Source organism: Culex pipiens, chromosome 2 (genome assembly GCF_016801865.2).
Source record: "Culex pipiens pallens isolate TS chromosome 2, TS_CPP_V2, whole genome shotgun sequence".
Classification (NCBI taxonomy): Eukaryota; Metazoa; Arthropoda; class Insecta; order Diptera; family Culicidae; genus Culex; species Culex pipiens.
Window position 1 is genome coordinate 199,504,365 of NC_068938.1, and position 14,769 is coordinate 199,519,133.

General features: G+C 49.8%; 1 protein-coding gene across 1 annotated transcript; it reads left to right on the plus strand.

The window, feature by feature from the left end:
- The first annotated feature begins 4,259 nt into the window (after nucleotides 1-4,259).
- On the plus strand, nucleotides 4,260-6,216 carry LOC120430230 (SET and MYND domain-containing protein DDB_G0273589-like). The gene is made up of 3 exons (XM_039595310.2): nucleotides 4,260-4,299; nucleotides 4,380-4,689; nucleotides 4,751-6,216. Exons 2-3 carry the CDS (start codon nucleotides 4,397-4,399, stop codon nucleotides 6,117-6,119), a joined length of 1,662 nt encoding a protein of 553 aa, XP_039451244.1. The 5' UTR covers nucleotides 4,260-4,299; nucleotides 4,380-4,396; the 3' UTR covers nucleotides 6,120-6,216.
- Nucleotides 6,217-14,769: the final 8,553 nt, after the last annotated feature.

Here is a 14,769-nt window from a genome sequence, read left to right on the forward strand (position 1 = left end):
ATACTAGCGAGCCGATGGAGGTCAGAGGACCTTGTTCTCCAGGGCTGGTTCAGAATCAGTCGCAGGAACTTGTTCTGGATCACCTGCAGCTTCTTCCGGTGGGTCATGGCACACCCCTGCCAGACCGGGGAACCGTACAGCAGCATCGGAGCCACCACCATCTTGTAGACTGCCAGCTTGTTCTTCAGCGATGCTTTCGACCGACGGTTAATGATCGGGTACAGCTTCTTGAGCATCGCGATGCCCTTGATGATTCTGTCGTCGAGGTGGTACCGAAACAGCAGCTTGGAGTCGATCAGCAGTCCGAGATACCGAACGACCTGCGACCAGTCCACCTCCGTTCCAAGCACCTTCAGCTTTGTAGTTGGTTTGAGCCGATCCGTGTTGCGGTGGGGAAACACGATTGCTTGCGTTTTCGCCGCGTTCACGCAAATCTTCCAGTCGGAGAGATACCGCGTGTAGACATCCAGGCCATTCTGGAGTTTGGAGACGAGATGTCGGATGTTCCGCCCCTCGTAGCTGATGGCCGAATCATCGGCGAAAAGGGAAAGCGTGCCGCCGCCGGGCAGAGGTGGAATGTCGGAAGTGTCCAGGTTGTAGAGCAGCGGGCCCAGGATGCTGCCTTGAGGAACTCCAGCTGGGCAATCGTACGGGTCTGATACAGAGCTTCCGATGTTGACTTGGGCGGTTCTCCTATCCAGGTAGTCGGAGATCACCTGCACCAGGTAGGTGGGAACGTTGAACTGCATCAGCTTGTGTACCAGACCGTCGTGCCACACGTTGTCGAACGCCTTCTCTATGTCCATCAGCGCCATTACGGTGGTTTTCGAAACGGACTTGGCGCGATGGATCATTTTGGTGACTCTCTGCAGCTGGTGGACTGTCGAATGGCCCCGGCGGAAGCCGAACTGCTCGTCCAGCAGGATGTTGTTTTCCTCGACGTGGGCAAGGAGGCGGCGGTAGATCAGCTTCTCAAACAGCTTGCTTAGGGAAGACAACAAGCTGATGGGCCGATAGCTGGTCGGGCTGGACGGATCCTTGCCGGGCTTGAGTATTGGTACTACTTTGGCCCGCTTCCAGGCAGTCGGGAAGTATCCCAGCTCCAGGCAGCGGTTGAAGATGGCCACAAGAAGGGTTCGCGCTTTTTCCCCCAGGTGTTTCAGTACGATGTTGAAGATCCCATCGAAGCCCGGTGCCTTCATGTTCTTCAGTCCCTTCAGCCAGCCGGAGAGTTCCTCCAGCGTGATCTTTTGGTCGTCCGGCAGCACCCACGGCGTGTGAGCAAGTTGGTGGATACTCTCAAGCACGGGACCCTCCATTGGGCTTACGATGTCACGTCCCAGGTTATGCGAGGTCAGGAAGTGACCCGCGATAAGGTTGGCTTTTTCAACGGGCGTGACGGCAAGGTCATCGGATTTCAGGGGCGGGATTGGTTTGGGTTTTGTTTTCAAGATCTTAGTTAGGCGCCAGAAGGGCTTAGAGTAGGGTGGGATGGACTTGAGGTGTTTTGAAAACTGCCGGTTCCTGAACTTTTCTACCCTGACCGAGACGATCTTATTCAACTTCTTGAAAAGAGCCTTCCTACCTGGGTTCCCAGTTCTTTGGTACTGCCTCCTAACCGCGTTTCTGAGGGACATGATTCTCTTGGTTTCAGGGTCAATGTTCACAAACTTACTTGAAACCTCGGCCGTAGGGATGAACAGGTCCTTGGCCTCGTTCAAGGAGTCCTCGAGAACAAGCAGGGCACGGTCGATGGCTTCCTTCGAGTCTAGCACCGGGTTCTCCTCCACCCGGTCGTCGACAAACTGCTTGAAACGAATCCAGTTGGCGCGATGGTAGTTGTGCCTCCTCAGACGCTGCCTCTCGTTGACTCTGGCCTCCAGGTTGAAGATCACCGGTAGATGATCCGAGGAGAGTTCGGTGAGAGCTTGGAGTGGTGTGCAAAACTCCGACAAGTTCGTGAGGGCGATGTCCAGAGTTGAACCGACGCCAGCGCGAGAGAAGAACGTCGGGCTCTCCGGATGCAGGACGACGTAATGGCCAGCTTGAAGATCCTCCGCAAGTACGTTCCCGTTCCTGTTGTTGCTTGGATTGCCCCAGAGCGAGTGCCGGGCGTTGAGGTCGCCGGCGATGATGAATCGTGGAAAGCGACGCGTCAGCTTGAGTAGGTCGTTCTTGTAGTCGGCCAGCGATCCGTCAACGATCCGACATTGCTTGGGGCAGTAAACAGCCACGACTGCGACAGGGCCCGACGAGGTGTCGACCTCAACGCCGACCGCCTCAATGAACTTAGTCTGTAGACTGGGTAGGACCCGGAAGTGGACCAGGTGATGCACCAGGACAGCGACGCCGCCCTTTTTGCAACGCGTTCTCTCGAGTGTAACCGGAACGTAGTCTGGCACCCAGACTTTATCCCCCGGCTTAAGGTGTGTTTCCGAAATGGCAGCGACTTCAATGTTGTTTGATCGAAGAAAGTCGCTTAGTTCCAATGTTTTCCTGCCAATAGAGCAGGAGTTCCAGATGAGGATGCGGGTTGGGGTGTAATTATCCATAAACGATTTGATAGGTGAACTCGAGGACCGCCATACTCTGTTCCTCGACTGTTTGGCATTGCATGAGCTTGGCATACATGATCTTGAAGGTGTTGAGGAGCTCAGCCGCGGTGAGCAGTTTGGTTCTCGGTCTGGGGCCATCGCCGGGCGGGTTTGGCTTGACTCCTGGAGTTGGGTCAAATCTCTGGAAGCCGGGGGGAACCGGATTCGGAGCTGGCTTAGGCCGCAGGCCCGGAAGCGGAATTGGCTCGAGATTCGGAACTCTGTTGCGGTTGGGAAGAGCTGGAAAGCTCTCCTGGTTGATTGGGGTTGGCTTCGGACGACCGTTGTTCTTCCGGGCAGCCACGTTCTTCCGGAACTGAATAAATTCAGCACGCTTGGGGCAGGCACGATCGGTCGACGGATGATCACCACCGCAGTTGCAACACTTGGCCACCAGGATTTCAGCGGCACACTGGGCTTGGTCGTGGTTTTCACCACAGTTCGGACAGCGCGAGGCGAGAAAGCAGTTTCGGCCTCCATGGCCGAAGTTCAGGCACTTCCAGCACTGCGTAACATCCCGATGGACCGGGCGATACTGCTCCCACTCGACCACCACGTTTGCGACGGCCTTGATTTGCTTGAGGTCCTTCAGCGTCGTGCTCCCCTTCTCCAGGTGGAGGAGGTAGAGTTGGTCGCGGAACTTGGTGTTGGTCTCCTTTCGGCGGATCTTGTGGACCGCGACAACCTTCAGGCCACAGTCGGAGAGGTAGTCGGTGAGTTCTCCTTCCTGCATCTCGTAGAGGCCCCGCAGGACCACTTTGAACGGCTTGTCCGCCGGGATGTCATGCGTGAAGAACGCAGCTTTCTTCTGCCGGAGGTACTCCAACACCGCGTTGAAGTGGGGCTTCGACGGCACGATGATTTTGTACCCATCCGTGCACAGTTTCATGGTGGCCTTGAGGCCACGTTTGATCAACGCGTCGAGGTCGGCCTTGAGGTTGCCCTCAATCGACCTCACAAAAAAAGGCGGGAGCTTCTCCTTCCGCGGAACGGTTGCCGCCGGTGCCGGTCCAGGGTTGGCGAGCGGTGCGAACGGATTTTTCGCCAGCAGGGGGTCACCCGGCGGGCCGGGAAGGGGGCTGCCCCTCCTCTTCTTCGTCATCGGTTTAGCTTCCGACTTCTTTTCCTCCAAAACTTTCCTTGTTGTCAGCGAGCTCTTTCCACGTCAGCGTCTAGAGACTGAATGTGAATGTTGCTTCAGGGTAGCGGATTCGATGTTAATACTTCAACAGTCACAGTAGGAATGTGGGATGATAGAATGGGCTCTGGCGCGCGTTCTTATATAGCCTTTCGGCCGGCTACTTCCCCTCCTTTTTCGCGACCGACACTCGGTCGCGTTGCTCGGATGATTTTCCCCTCAAAATAGGTACTTGACATTCCCGTCCGTGAGTGGGAAGCGCTCATTTTGCTTGCAAAATCTCTGCATTTTGAAAACATTTTAAAACATTCAATTGTTTCAATAGTTAAACTATTTTGCCAACAATGAAAGTTTTATAGCAAATTGCTGAATAATTTTCGAATCGAATGGAACATAAATCGTGTCGATTCGATTAGAGGGAAGGAAGATATAAGCGTTTGACGGATGACGCAGTAATCCAGGGCCTTCGGCCCGGGTTTTTTGAAATGGCACCCCAGTACCTTCGACAAAGACGTAAGTCTACGTCAATAAATCTCTCGATTCACTGTCGGTTCCAGTAAGTTAACTGTTAGTAATTTTCTTTTAAATGATTACACAAATAGGCAAAATATTAAAATTTTAAATGGTTCCATTACGTTTTCAACCAGCGGCAACAAATAATTCGATGACGCTCCCAAACTTCCCGTTCAAGGCTATCCAAGATCGGTGGAATTTGGAGATGCCGCGCCACCGGCGGAACGCGGACATTTCGGTGTACCGGGAGTTTGTGGCGCGCTATGACCCGCTGCTTAGTACAACAGAGGTTGGCAAGGATAACGCCAAGGCCGTTTACCATCGCAAAGTTGGCAATTTTGCCTACTTGGAAAAACGGTTCGACGACGCGCTGTGGTCGTACAATCGGAGCATTTGCTTCGCGGAGAACCTTTCGGAACACCTGAGAATCGGCTACGCCAATCGGTAAGACTGGTTCGATTGTTATAAATGTCAAGATTGAGATGATCATGAAAATTCTTTTCAGATCCGCCATCTACTACGAATTGGGAGAGTACGAGGTTGCGTTGTACAACATCGATCTGGCCAGAAAGAGCAACTATCCGGAAAGGCTGCTGCCAAAGCTGTTGGCACGAGAGGCCAACTGCAAGGAACGCCTCGCCGGTGGACACTCGAAAGGCACTGTCCCACTCCCGGTCGTGGACATCAACGTTGATGTTAATCCCAAGATACCCTTCATGGCCAAGGGCATCCGCATGAAGGAGTTCGGAGATATGGGTCGTGGTCTGGTGGCCGAGCGCGACTTCAAAACCGGAGACGTTATTCTGGATGAGAAGAGCGATCTCTGTTCACTGTCGTTTGTACGGAGCTTCGTTGAGTGTGCCCATTGTGGATCCGCTTTTCTAAACAGTTTGATTCCGTGCTCGCTTTGCTTCGCGGTCATGTACTGTGGCGAGAAGTGTCGCGAGGAAGATTTACGGATTACGCACCGGTTCGAATGCAGCGTGGTCACAAAGCTGCTGAATGTGGCCAGTGATAATATGATGATGATGCCAAGGCTGTTCTTTTACGGGCTTACGGCATTCAACGACAACATCGACCAAATGATGAAGTACTGCCTACCGAATGCTGCCGTCGGTTCCAACCCCCTCGAGCTGGACTTCACCCATCCAAATCCGTTGGATGTGTTCAAGGTGTTGCATCAGGCCAAACCAAATCGCAACAACTCCAATCTTGAACACAACTTGAAGCTGAGCGCGACGGCTTTCTACTTGGTCTTCATGAAGAACCCGCTGGTTCAATCGATCTTCCGTACCGAAGCTCAGCGCAATTTCATGCTTCGCTGCCTCTTGATTCACGGTCGCGCGACCTCATCGCTGCTTCTTGGTAGAGAAAACGGAGATGCTGGATTTTTGGCAGCACTGCCCCCCGTCGCGTCTCTCATCAACCACTCGTGTGACCCCAACGTGATCTCCGTGGTCAATTCCGGAAGAATCAAAATCATCGTGCTACGTCCCATCCAAAAGGGTGACCAGATTCTCACCAGCTATGCTCCCGCCTGGTGGGATGAACACGATGGCAGCACGTTGGATTTCGACTGCAAGTGCGTGGTGTGCGATCGTGGACCGGAAGGGGCCAAGTGGCGCAACGCGCGTGAGAAAAAACGTATATTGTCATCGGAGGCAATGCGCGAATGGATCGGTGGAGGCGAAACGCAAGATTTGATCAAATTTCAACGGCTGGTTCAGATACTCGCACGTGACGGCCATCACCCGGGAAAGCTGTTCGGAGAGACGGTGAAGATTTACTACGACAAGCTGTTCGATGAGGTTTGTGCGGAGAACGCAAAGCGCAACCGGGCCAAGGTGCAGCAGATTGGTGGCAACTTATTTTGAACCAACGATCGCAAGCGGTTCGGCTCTTTCAAGAACTTACATCTTAATCTTACTCTGAAATGATACTGACATCACAATAAACAAATTGAATTCAATCAAATCTGGTTGCATAATTTAACTAGTTTAATATCGTAGTTTTGAGTGATAACATGAAGGTTATTGAATCCGAAACCATAAATTTGTAATTATATTAATTATGGCCACGTAAATCAACAAAAAATCGCCGAAGCGTTACGGGTTTAGCTTCTCTGATAGTTTAGGCCCAGTACGAAGCTCAAAAGGAAAGGAGGCAAGAAATATCCCTTCTCTACGGACAGCAGAGCAAACCCAGTCACGAAATATTCTAGCAGAATTCTGCTAGAACGATGGAACATTTCTGATAGAATGCTGTAATATCCAGTTCTGCTAGAAAGTTGTGACTGGGAAGGAGAGGGAGCGATTTCTTTTCTTCACGCTCTCGGGCTTGGCTTGCAAATTTGAAATTTTCCTAGACTGGTGTTCTCACCAATTGTGAACACAGCTTTAAGCTTTGTTTACATAATCGAGAAATTAAAAGTGAGAGTGTATCCGTGCAATATGGAGTTAGACTTTTCGAAGTGTCATGGGAACCTTCACAGCAACTGTACAGAAAGTTTAACTCCATGTTGCACACACTCTTACATACCTTTATTTTCTCGATGAATTTAATACATACACACGTACACACCCGTTCACGTCTATTTCTCATTAAGCGTCAGTCATGAAGTTTTTCACGCTCTATCGAGAAATTAAAAGTGAGAGTGTGTGCAACATGGAGTTAAACTTTCTATGAAGTTGCTGTGAAGCTTACCATGACACTTTGAAAAATTTAACTCTATGTTGCACGCGCACTCTCACTTTTAATTTCTCGATAGAGCATTCTACGTGCGTATGTATTGCGTGTACGTACACGAAAATAAAGTGAGGTTAAATTTTGTCAGCCAGCAAAACCAAATGGTGCGCTAGTGTGCGTACGCGAAACGTCATAAAGCTCTATAGAGGTCTCTACGTGCGCATGTATTGCGTGTACGTACACAAAAAAGATTGAGGTTAAATTTTGTCCGGCCAGCAAAATCAGATGGTGCGCTAGTGTGCGTACGCGAAACGTCATAAAGCTCTATGGGGGAAGAGGGGGGGGGTCTGAGCAAATTTGACAGTGACAGTGACAGAAAGTTTGTGAAGGGAGGAGGGGGGAATATATTTATTTTTTTTTTTGTTCATAACTTATTTTTATTAGGTCCTTTTAGGTGCTGTGACCAGGTTAGGACCGAGGATCAATAGTACAAAAAATAATAAAAGAAAAGAAAAAAAAAACCGTAACTGAATTAGATGATCATTTGCTCGTGCCATGTGTCAGCAAGTGTGCGATCACATCAATCTGTTCCTCAGGTGTCTTGCACTGCCTCAAGCGTACTCGGTATTCTCGGTAAATGGCCCACAGCTCCGACTCGCTGTACAGCTTCCGTTCGCCTTGTTGCTCCTTCGGGGTTGCACCGGCGCCGGCGCCAGTATCTTCTCGACTTCTTCCTGCGGGACGAGGATGTTTTTCTTCCGTCCCGACGGACGGCACCGCTCCAGGTAGCGGAGGAAAATCCGCCGCGGTAAACGCGGCTCCTGCCGGAGTCTGTTTGTCCTTCTTCCATGCTGGCGGCTTCGGCGTAGACGCCTGCTGCCTCGACTGGATGAACTGCGCACGTTTGGGACAGCTGCGGTCCAGACCCTCGTGAGATCCAGAGCAGTTGACACACTTCTTGGCTTCCGTTTCTTCAGCTTTGCACTTTTCCGTGCTGTGAGCACCCCCACAGCTGCTGCACCTGGGCTTGAGATGGCAGTTACTGGTTCCGTGACCGAACTGCAAGCAGTTCTTGCACTGGGTCACGTGCGGTTCTTTGTTCCGGTAGGCCACCCACCGGACGACGACTGGTCCCACTTTCTTTACCTTGCTACTCAACTCCTTCAGACTGGTGTGACCCTTGGGGAAGAGCACGATGAAAGGCGTCTCATCGATGGCGGGAAGCTGCTGCTTCCGCCTGATGGCGTGTACTGCCAAGGCGTCCAGTTGATGTTCCGTCTTGAGCAGCTCCTTGACGTAATCCGGTTCCGCGTTCGGGAGACCTCGCATTACTACCCGGTGCGGTCTCGCACTGCGCTTTCCGTGCGTGTAGAACTGCACCTTGTTCTTCTTCAGGTGGGCTTGCACCGTGTCGAAGTCGTCGCTCGAGAAGCACGTAATTTTGGTGCCGTACCGCGTCAGTTTGTGTTCCGGCTGGACATCACATGTCGACATCACCTTCGCAAGGCGGGCGAAGCTCGTTTCTTTCACCACCAGCGGCGGCTGCTTCTTCTCCCCGGCCGACTTGCCGGGTGCTGGAACCACGGGGGTGGTTTTTTCTGCTGCTGGGTTCGCATTGTTGTTGTTGTTGCTCTTCTCCGCTAGCGGGCTGAACTTGTTGTTGCTGAGCAGTTTCTCCACTTCCTGGCCATCGCCGACGTTGATCTCCTCGTTAGCCTTCCTGCGCCGAACCTTGATCACGGGACGAAATTCGCCCCCGTCCTCTCCTCCTCCTTCGGAGTCTTCCACCTCCATGCCCGTCGCCGCCTGCGTTTTGGGTTGGAACCCGTCCGGTTTCTCCCACACACTTTTCTTCATGGCCGCGTTCCAGTAGAACGGCCTTCCATCCTCGGTTCTATGCTCCGTCCACTCACTCTCCGCCGTCGCGGCCGCCGCCATGGCCGTCGGCGAAAGTTAAAAAAAAAGTTCAAGATGGTATGTCAGAGACATAACCGAAAGACATAGGACCAAACAATTTGAATGTGTTTTTGGATTGCTAGTGAAATCTGAAATATTTTATTTTGTTTCATAGATTTGTCGGCAAAATTGTCATAAATGTTCTCCCAAGGTGAACCTTCTATGAGGGCACCGGCAACTCCAGGATGTGGCCACTACGGTCGAAATGTCAATTTTCATGTTCAGTATCAAAAACCATGAATTTTGATATCCATATTGCCACAACTCGTATGGTTCTGTTAAAGACCCTCCGGGCCCCGGGGAAACCTGCTTTGAGATCACCGGTCACTCAAGGTTGTGGCCACTACTGTCGGAATGTCAATTTTCATGTACAATATCAAAAACAATGAATTTTGATACCCATATTGCCACAACTCGTATGTTTCTGTAAATGTCCCCCCAGGCCCCGGGGGAACCTTCTTTGAGGGCACCGGCCACTCCAGGTTGTGGCCACTACTGTCGAAATGGCCATTATGTTCAGTATAAAAAACCATGAATTTTGATACCCATATTGCCACAACTCGTATGTTTCTGTAAATGTCCCCCCAGGCCCCGAAGGAACCTTCTTTGAGGGCACCGGCCACTACAGTCGAAATGGCCATTATTATGTTCAGTATCAAAAACAATGAATTTTGATACCCATATTGCCACAACTCGTATGTTTCTGTAAATGTCCCCCCAGGCCCCGGGGGAACCTTCTTTGAGGACACCGGCCACTCCAGGTTGTGGCCACTACTGTCAAAATGGCCATTATTATGTTCAGTATCAAAAACCATGAATTTTGATACCCATATTGCCACAACTCGTATGTTTCTGTAAATGTCCCCCCAGGCCCCGGAGGAACCTTCTTTGAGGGCACCGGCCACTCCAGGTTGTGGCCACTACTGTCGAAATGGCCATTATTATGTTCAGTATCAAAAACCATGAATTTTGATACCCATATTGCCACAACTCGTATGTTTCTGTAAATGTCCCCCCAGGCCCCGGGGGAACCTTCTTTGAAGGCACCGGTCACTCCAGGTTGTGGCAACTACTGTCGAAATGGCCATTATTATGTTCAGTATAAAAAACCATGAATTTTGATACCCATATTGCCACAACTCGTATGTTTCTGTAAATGTCCCCCCAGGCCCCGGGGGAACCTTCTTTGAGGACACCGGCCACTCCAGGTTGTGGCCACTACTGTCAAAATGGCCATTATTATGTTCAGTATCAAAAACCATGAATTTTGATACCCATATTGCCACAACTCGTATGTTTCTGTAAATGTCCCCCCAGGCCCCGGAGGAACCTTCTTTGAGGGCACCGGCCACTCCAGGTTGTGGCCACTACTGTCGAAATGGCCATTATTATGTTCAGTATCAAAAACCATGAATTTTGATACCCATATTGCCACAACTCGTATGTTTCTGTAAATGTCCCCCCAGGCCCCGGGGGAACCTTCTTTGAAGGCACCGGTCACTCCAGGTTGTGGCAACTACTGTCGAAATGGCCATTATTATGTTCAGTATAAAAAACCATGAATTTTGATACCCATATTGCCACAACTCGTATGTTTCTGTAAATGTCCCCCCAGGCCCCGGGGGAACCTTCTTTGAGGGCACCGGCCACTCCAGGTTGTGGCCACTACTGTCGAAATGGCCATTATTATGTTCAGTATAAAAAACCATGAATTTTGATACCCATATTGCCACAACTCGTATGTTTCTGTAAATGTCCCCCCAGGCCCCGGGGGAACCTTCTTTGAGGGCACCGGCCACTCCAGGTTGTGGCCACTACTGTCGAAATGACCATTATTATGTTCAGTATCAAAAACCATGAATTTTGATACCCATATTGCCACAACTCGTATGTTTCTGTAAATGTCCCCCCAGGCCCCGGAGGAACCTTCTTTGAGGGCACCGGCCACTACAGTCGAAATGGCCATTATTATGTTCAGTATCAAAAACAATGAATTTTGATACCCATATTGCCACAACTCGTATGTTTCTGTAAATGTCCCCCCAGGCCCCGGAGGAACCTTCTTTGAGGGCACCGGCCACTACAGTCGAAATGGCCATTATTATGTTCAGTATCAAAAACAATGAATTTTGATACCCATATTGCCACAACTCGTATGTTTCTGTAAATGTCCCCCCAGGCCCCGGAGGAACCTTCTTTGAGGGCACCGGCCACTCCAGGTTGTGGCCACTACTGTCAAAATGGCCATTATTATGTTCAGTATCAAAAACCATGAATTTTGATACCCATATTGCCACAACTCGTATGTTTCTGTAAATGTCCCCCCAGGCCCCGGAGGAACCTTCTTTGAGGGCACCGGCCACTCCAGGTTGTGGCCACTACTGTCGAAATGGCCATTATTATGTTCAGTATAAAAAACCATGAATTTTGATACCCATATTGCCACAACTCGTATGTTTCTGTAAATGTCCCCCCAGGCCCCGGGGGAACCTTCTTTGAGGGCACCGGCCACTCCAGGTTGTGGCCACTACTGTCGAAATGACCATTATTATGTTCAGTATCAAAAACCATGAATTTTGATACCCATATTGCCACAACTCGTATGTTTCTGTAAATGTCCCCCCAGGCCCCGGAGGAACCTTCTTTGAGGGCACCGGCCACTACAGTCGAAATGGCCATTATTATGTTCAGTATCAAAAACAATGAATTTTGATACCCATATTGCCACAACTCGTATGTTTCTGTAAATGTCCCCCCAGGCCCCGGAGGAACCTTCTTTGAGGGCACCGGCCACTCCAGGTTGTGGCCACTACTGTCAAAATGGCCATTATTATGTTCAGTATCAAAAACCATGAATTTTGATACCCATATTGCCACAACTCGTATGTTTCTGTAAATGTCCCCCCAGGCCCCGGAGGAACCTTCTTTGAGGGCACCGGCCACTCCAGGTTGTGGCCACTACTGTCGAAATGGCCATTATTATGTTCAGTATCAAAAACCATGAATTTTGATACCCATATTGCCACAACTCGTATGTTTCTGTAAATGTCCCCCCAGGCCCCGGGGGAACCTTCTTTGAAGGCACCGGTCACTCCAGGTTGTGGCAACTACTGTCGAAATGGCCATTATTATGTTCAGTATAAAAAACCATGAATTTTGATACCCATATTGCCACAACTCGTATGTTTCTGTAAATGTCCCCCCAGGCCCCGGGGGAACCTTCTTTGAGGGCACCGGCCACTCCAGGTTGTGGCCACTACTGTCGAAATGGCCATTATTATGTTCAGTATAAAAAACCATGAATTTTGATACCCATATTGCCACAACTCGTATGTTTCTGTAAATGTCCCCCCAGGCCCCGGGGGAACCTTCTTTGAAGGCACCGGTCACTCCAGGTTGTGGCAACTACTGTCGAAATGGCCATTATTATGTTCAGTATAAAAAACCATGAATTTTGATACCCATATTGCCACAACTCGTATGTTTCTGTAAATGTCCCCCCAGGCCCCGGGGGAACCTTCTTTGAGGACACCGGCCACTCCAGGTTGTGGCCACTACTGTCAAAATGGCCATTATTATGTTCAGTATCAAAAACCATGAATTTTGATACCCATATTGCCACAACTCGTATGTTTCTGTAAATGTCCCCCCAGGCCCCGGAGGAACCTTCTTTGAGGGCACCGGCCACTCCAGGTTGTGGCCACTACTGTCGAAATGGCCATTATTATGTTCAGTATCAAAAACCATGAATTTTGATACCCATATTGCCACAACTCGTATGTTTCTGTAAATGTCCCCCCAGGCCCCGGGGGAACCTTCTTTGAAGGCACCGGTCACTCCAGGTTGTGGCAACTACTGTCGAAATGGCCATTATTATGTTCAGTATAAAAAACCATGAATTTTGATACCCATATTGCCACAACTCGTATGTTTCTGTAAATGTCCCCCCAGGCCCCGGGGGAACCTTCTTTGAGGGCACCGGCCACTCCAGGTTGTGGCCACTACTGTCGAAATGGCCATTATTATGTTCAGTATAAAAAACCATGAATTTTGATACCCATATTGCCACAACTCGTATGTTTCTGTAAATGTCCCCCCAGGCCCCGGGGGAACCTTCTTTGAGGGCACCGGCCACTCCAGGTTGTGGCCACTACTGTCGAAATGACCATTATTATGTTCAGTATCAAAAACCATGAATTTTGATACCCATATTGCCACAACTCGTATGTTTCTGTAAATGTCCCCCCAGGCCCCGGAGGAACCTTCTTTGAGGGCACCGGCCACTACAGTCGAAATGGCCATTATTATGTTCAGTATCAAAAACAATGAATTTTGATACCCATATTGCCACAACTCGTATGTTTCTGTAAATGTCCCCCCAGGCCCCGGAGGAACCTTCTTTGAGGGCACCGGCCACTACAGTCGAAATGGCCATTATTATGTTCAGTATCAAAAACAATGAATTTTGATACCCATATTGCCACAACTCGTATGTTTCTGTAAATGTCCCCCCAGGCCCCGGAGGAACCTTCTTTGAGGGCACCGGCCACTCCAGGTTGTGGCCACTACTGTCAAAATGGCCATTATTATGTTCAGTATCAAAAACCATGAATTTTGATACCCATATTGCCACAACTCGTATGTTTCTGTAAATGTCCCCCCAGGCCCCGGAGGAACCTTCTTTGAGGGCACCGGCCACTCCAGGTTGTGGCCACTACTGTCGAAATGGCCATTATTATGTTCAGTATAAAAAACCATGAATTTTGATACCCATATTGCCACAACTCGTATGTTTCTGTAAATGTCCCCCCAGGCCCCGGGGGAACCTTCTTTGAGGGCACCGGCCACTCCAGGTTGTGGCCACTACTGTCGAAATGACCATTATTATGTTCAGTATCAAAAACCATGAATTTTGATACCCATATTGCCACAACTCGTATGTTTCTGTAAATGTCCCCCCAGGCCCCGGAGGAACCTTCTTTGAGGGCACCGGCCACTACAGTCGAAATGGCCATTATTATGTTCAGTATCAAAAACAATGAATTTTGATACCCATATTGCCACAACTCGTATGTTTCTGTAAATGTCCCCCCAGGCCCCGGAGGAACCTTCTTTGAGGGCACCGGCCACTCCAGGTTGTGGCCACTACTGTCAAAATGGCCATTATTATGTTCAGTATCAAAAACCATGAATTTTGATACCCATATTGCCACAACTCGTATGTTTCTGTAAATGTCCCCCCAGGCCCCGGAGGAACCTTCTTTGAGGGCACCGGCCACTCCAGGTTGTGGCCACTACTGTCGAAATGGCCATTATTATGTTCAGTATCAAAAACCATGAATTTTGATACCCATATTGCCACAACTCGTATGTTTCTGTAAATGTCCCCCCAGGCCCCGGGGGAACCTTCTTTGAAGGCACCGGTCACTCCAGGTTGTGGCAACTACTGTCGAAATGGCCATTATTATGTTCAGTATAAAAAACCATGAATTTTGATACCCATATTGCCACAACTCGTATGTTTCTGTAAATGTCCCCCCAGGCCCCGGGGGAACCTTCTTTGAGGGCACCGGCCACTCCAGGTTGTGGCCACTACTGTCGAAATGGCCATTATTATGTTCAGTATAAAAAACCATGAATTTTGATACCCATATTGCCACAACTCGTATGTTTCTGTAAATGTCCCCCCAGGCCCCGGGGGAACCTTCTTTGAGGGCACCGGCCACTCCAGGTTGTGGCCACTACTGTCGAAATGACCATTATTATGTTCAGTATCAAAAACCATGAATTTTGATACCCATATTGCCACAACTCGTATGTTTCTGTAAATGTCCCCCCAGGCCCCGGGGGAACCTTCTTTGAGGGCATCGGCCACTTCTGGTT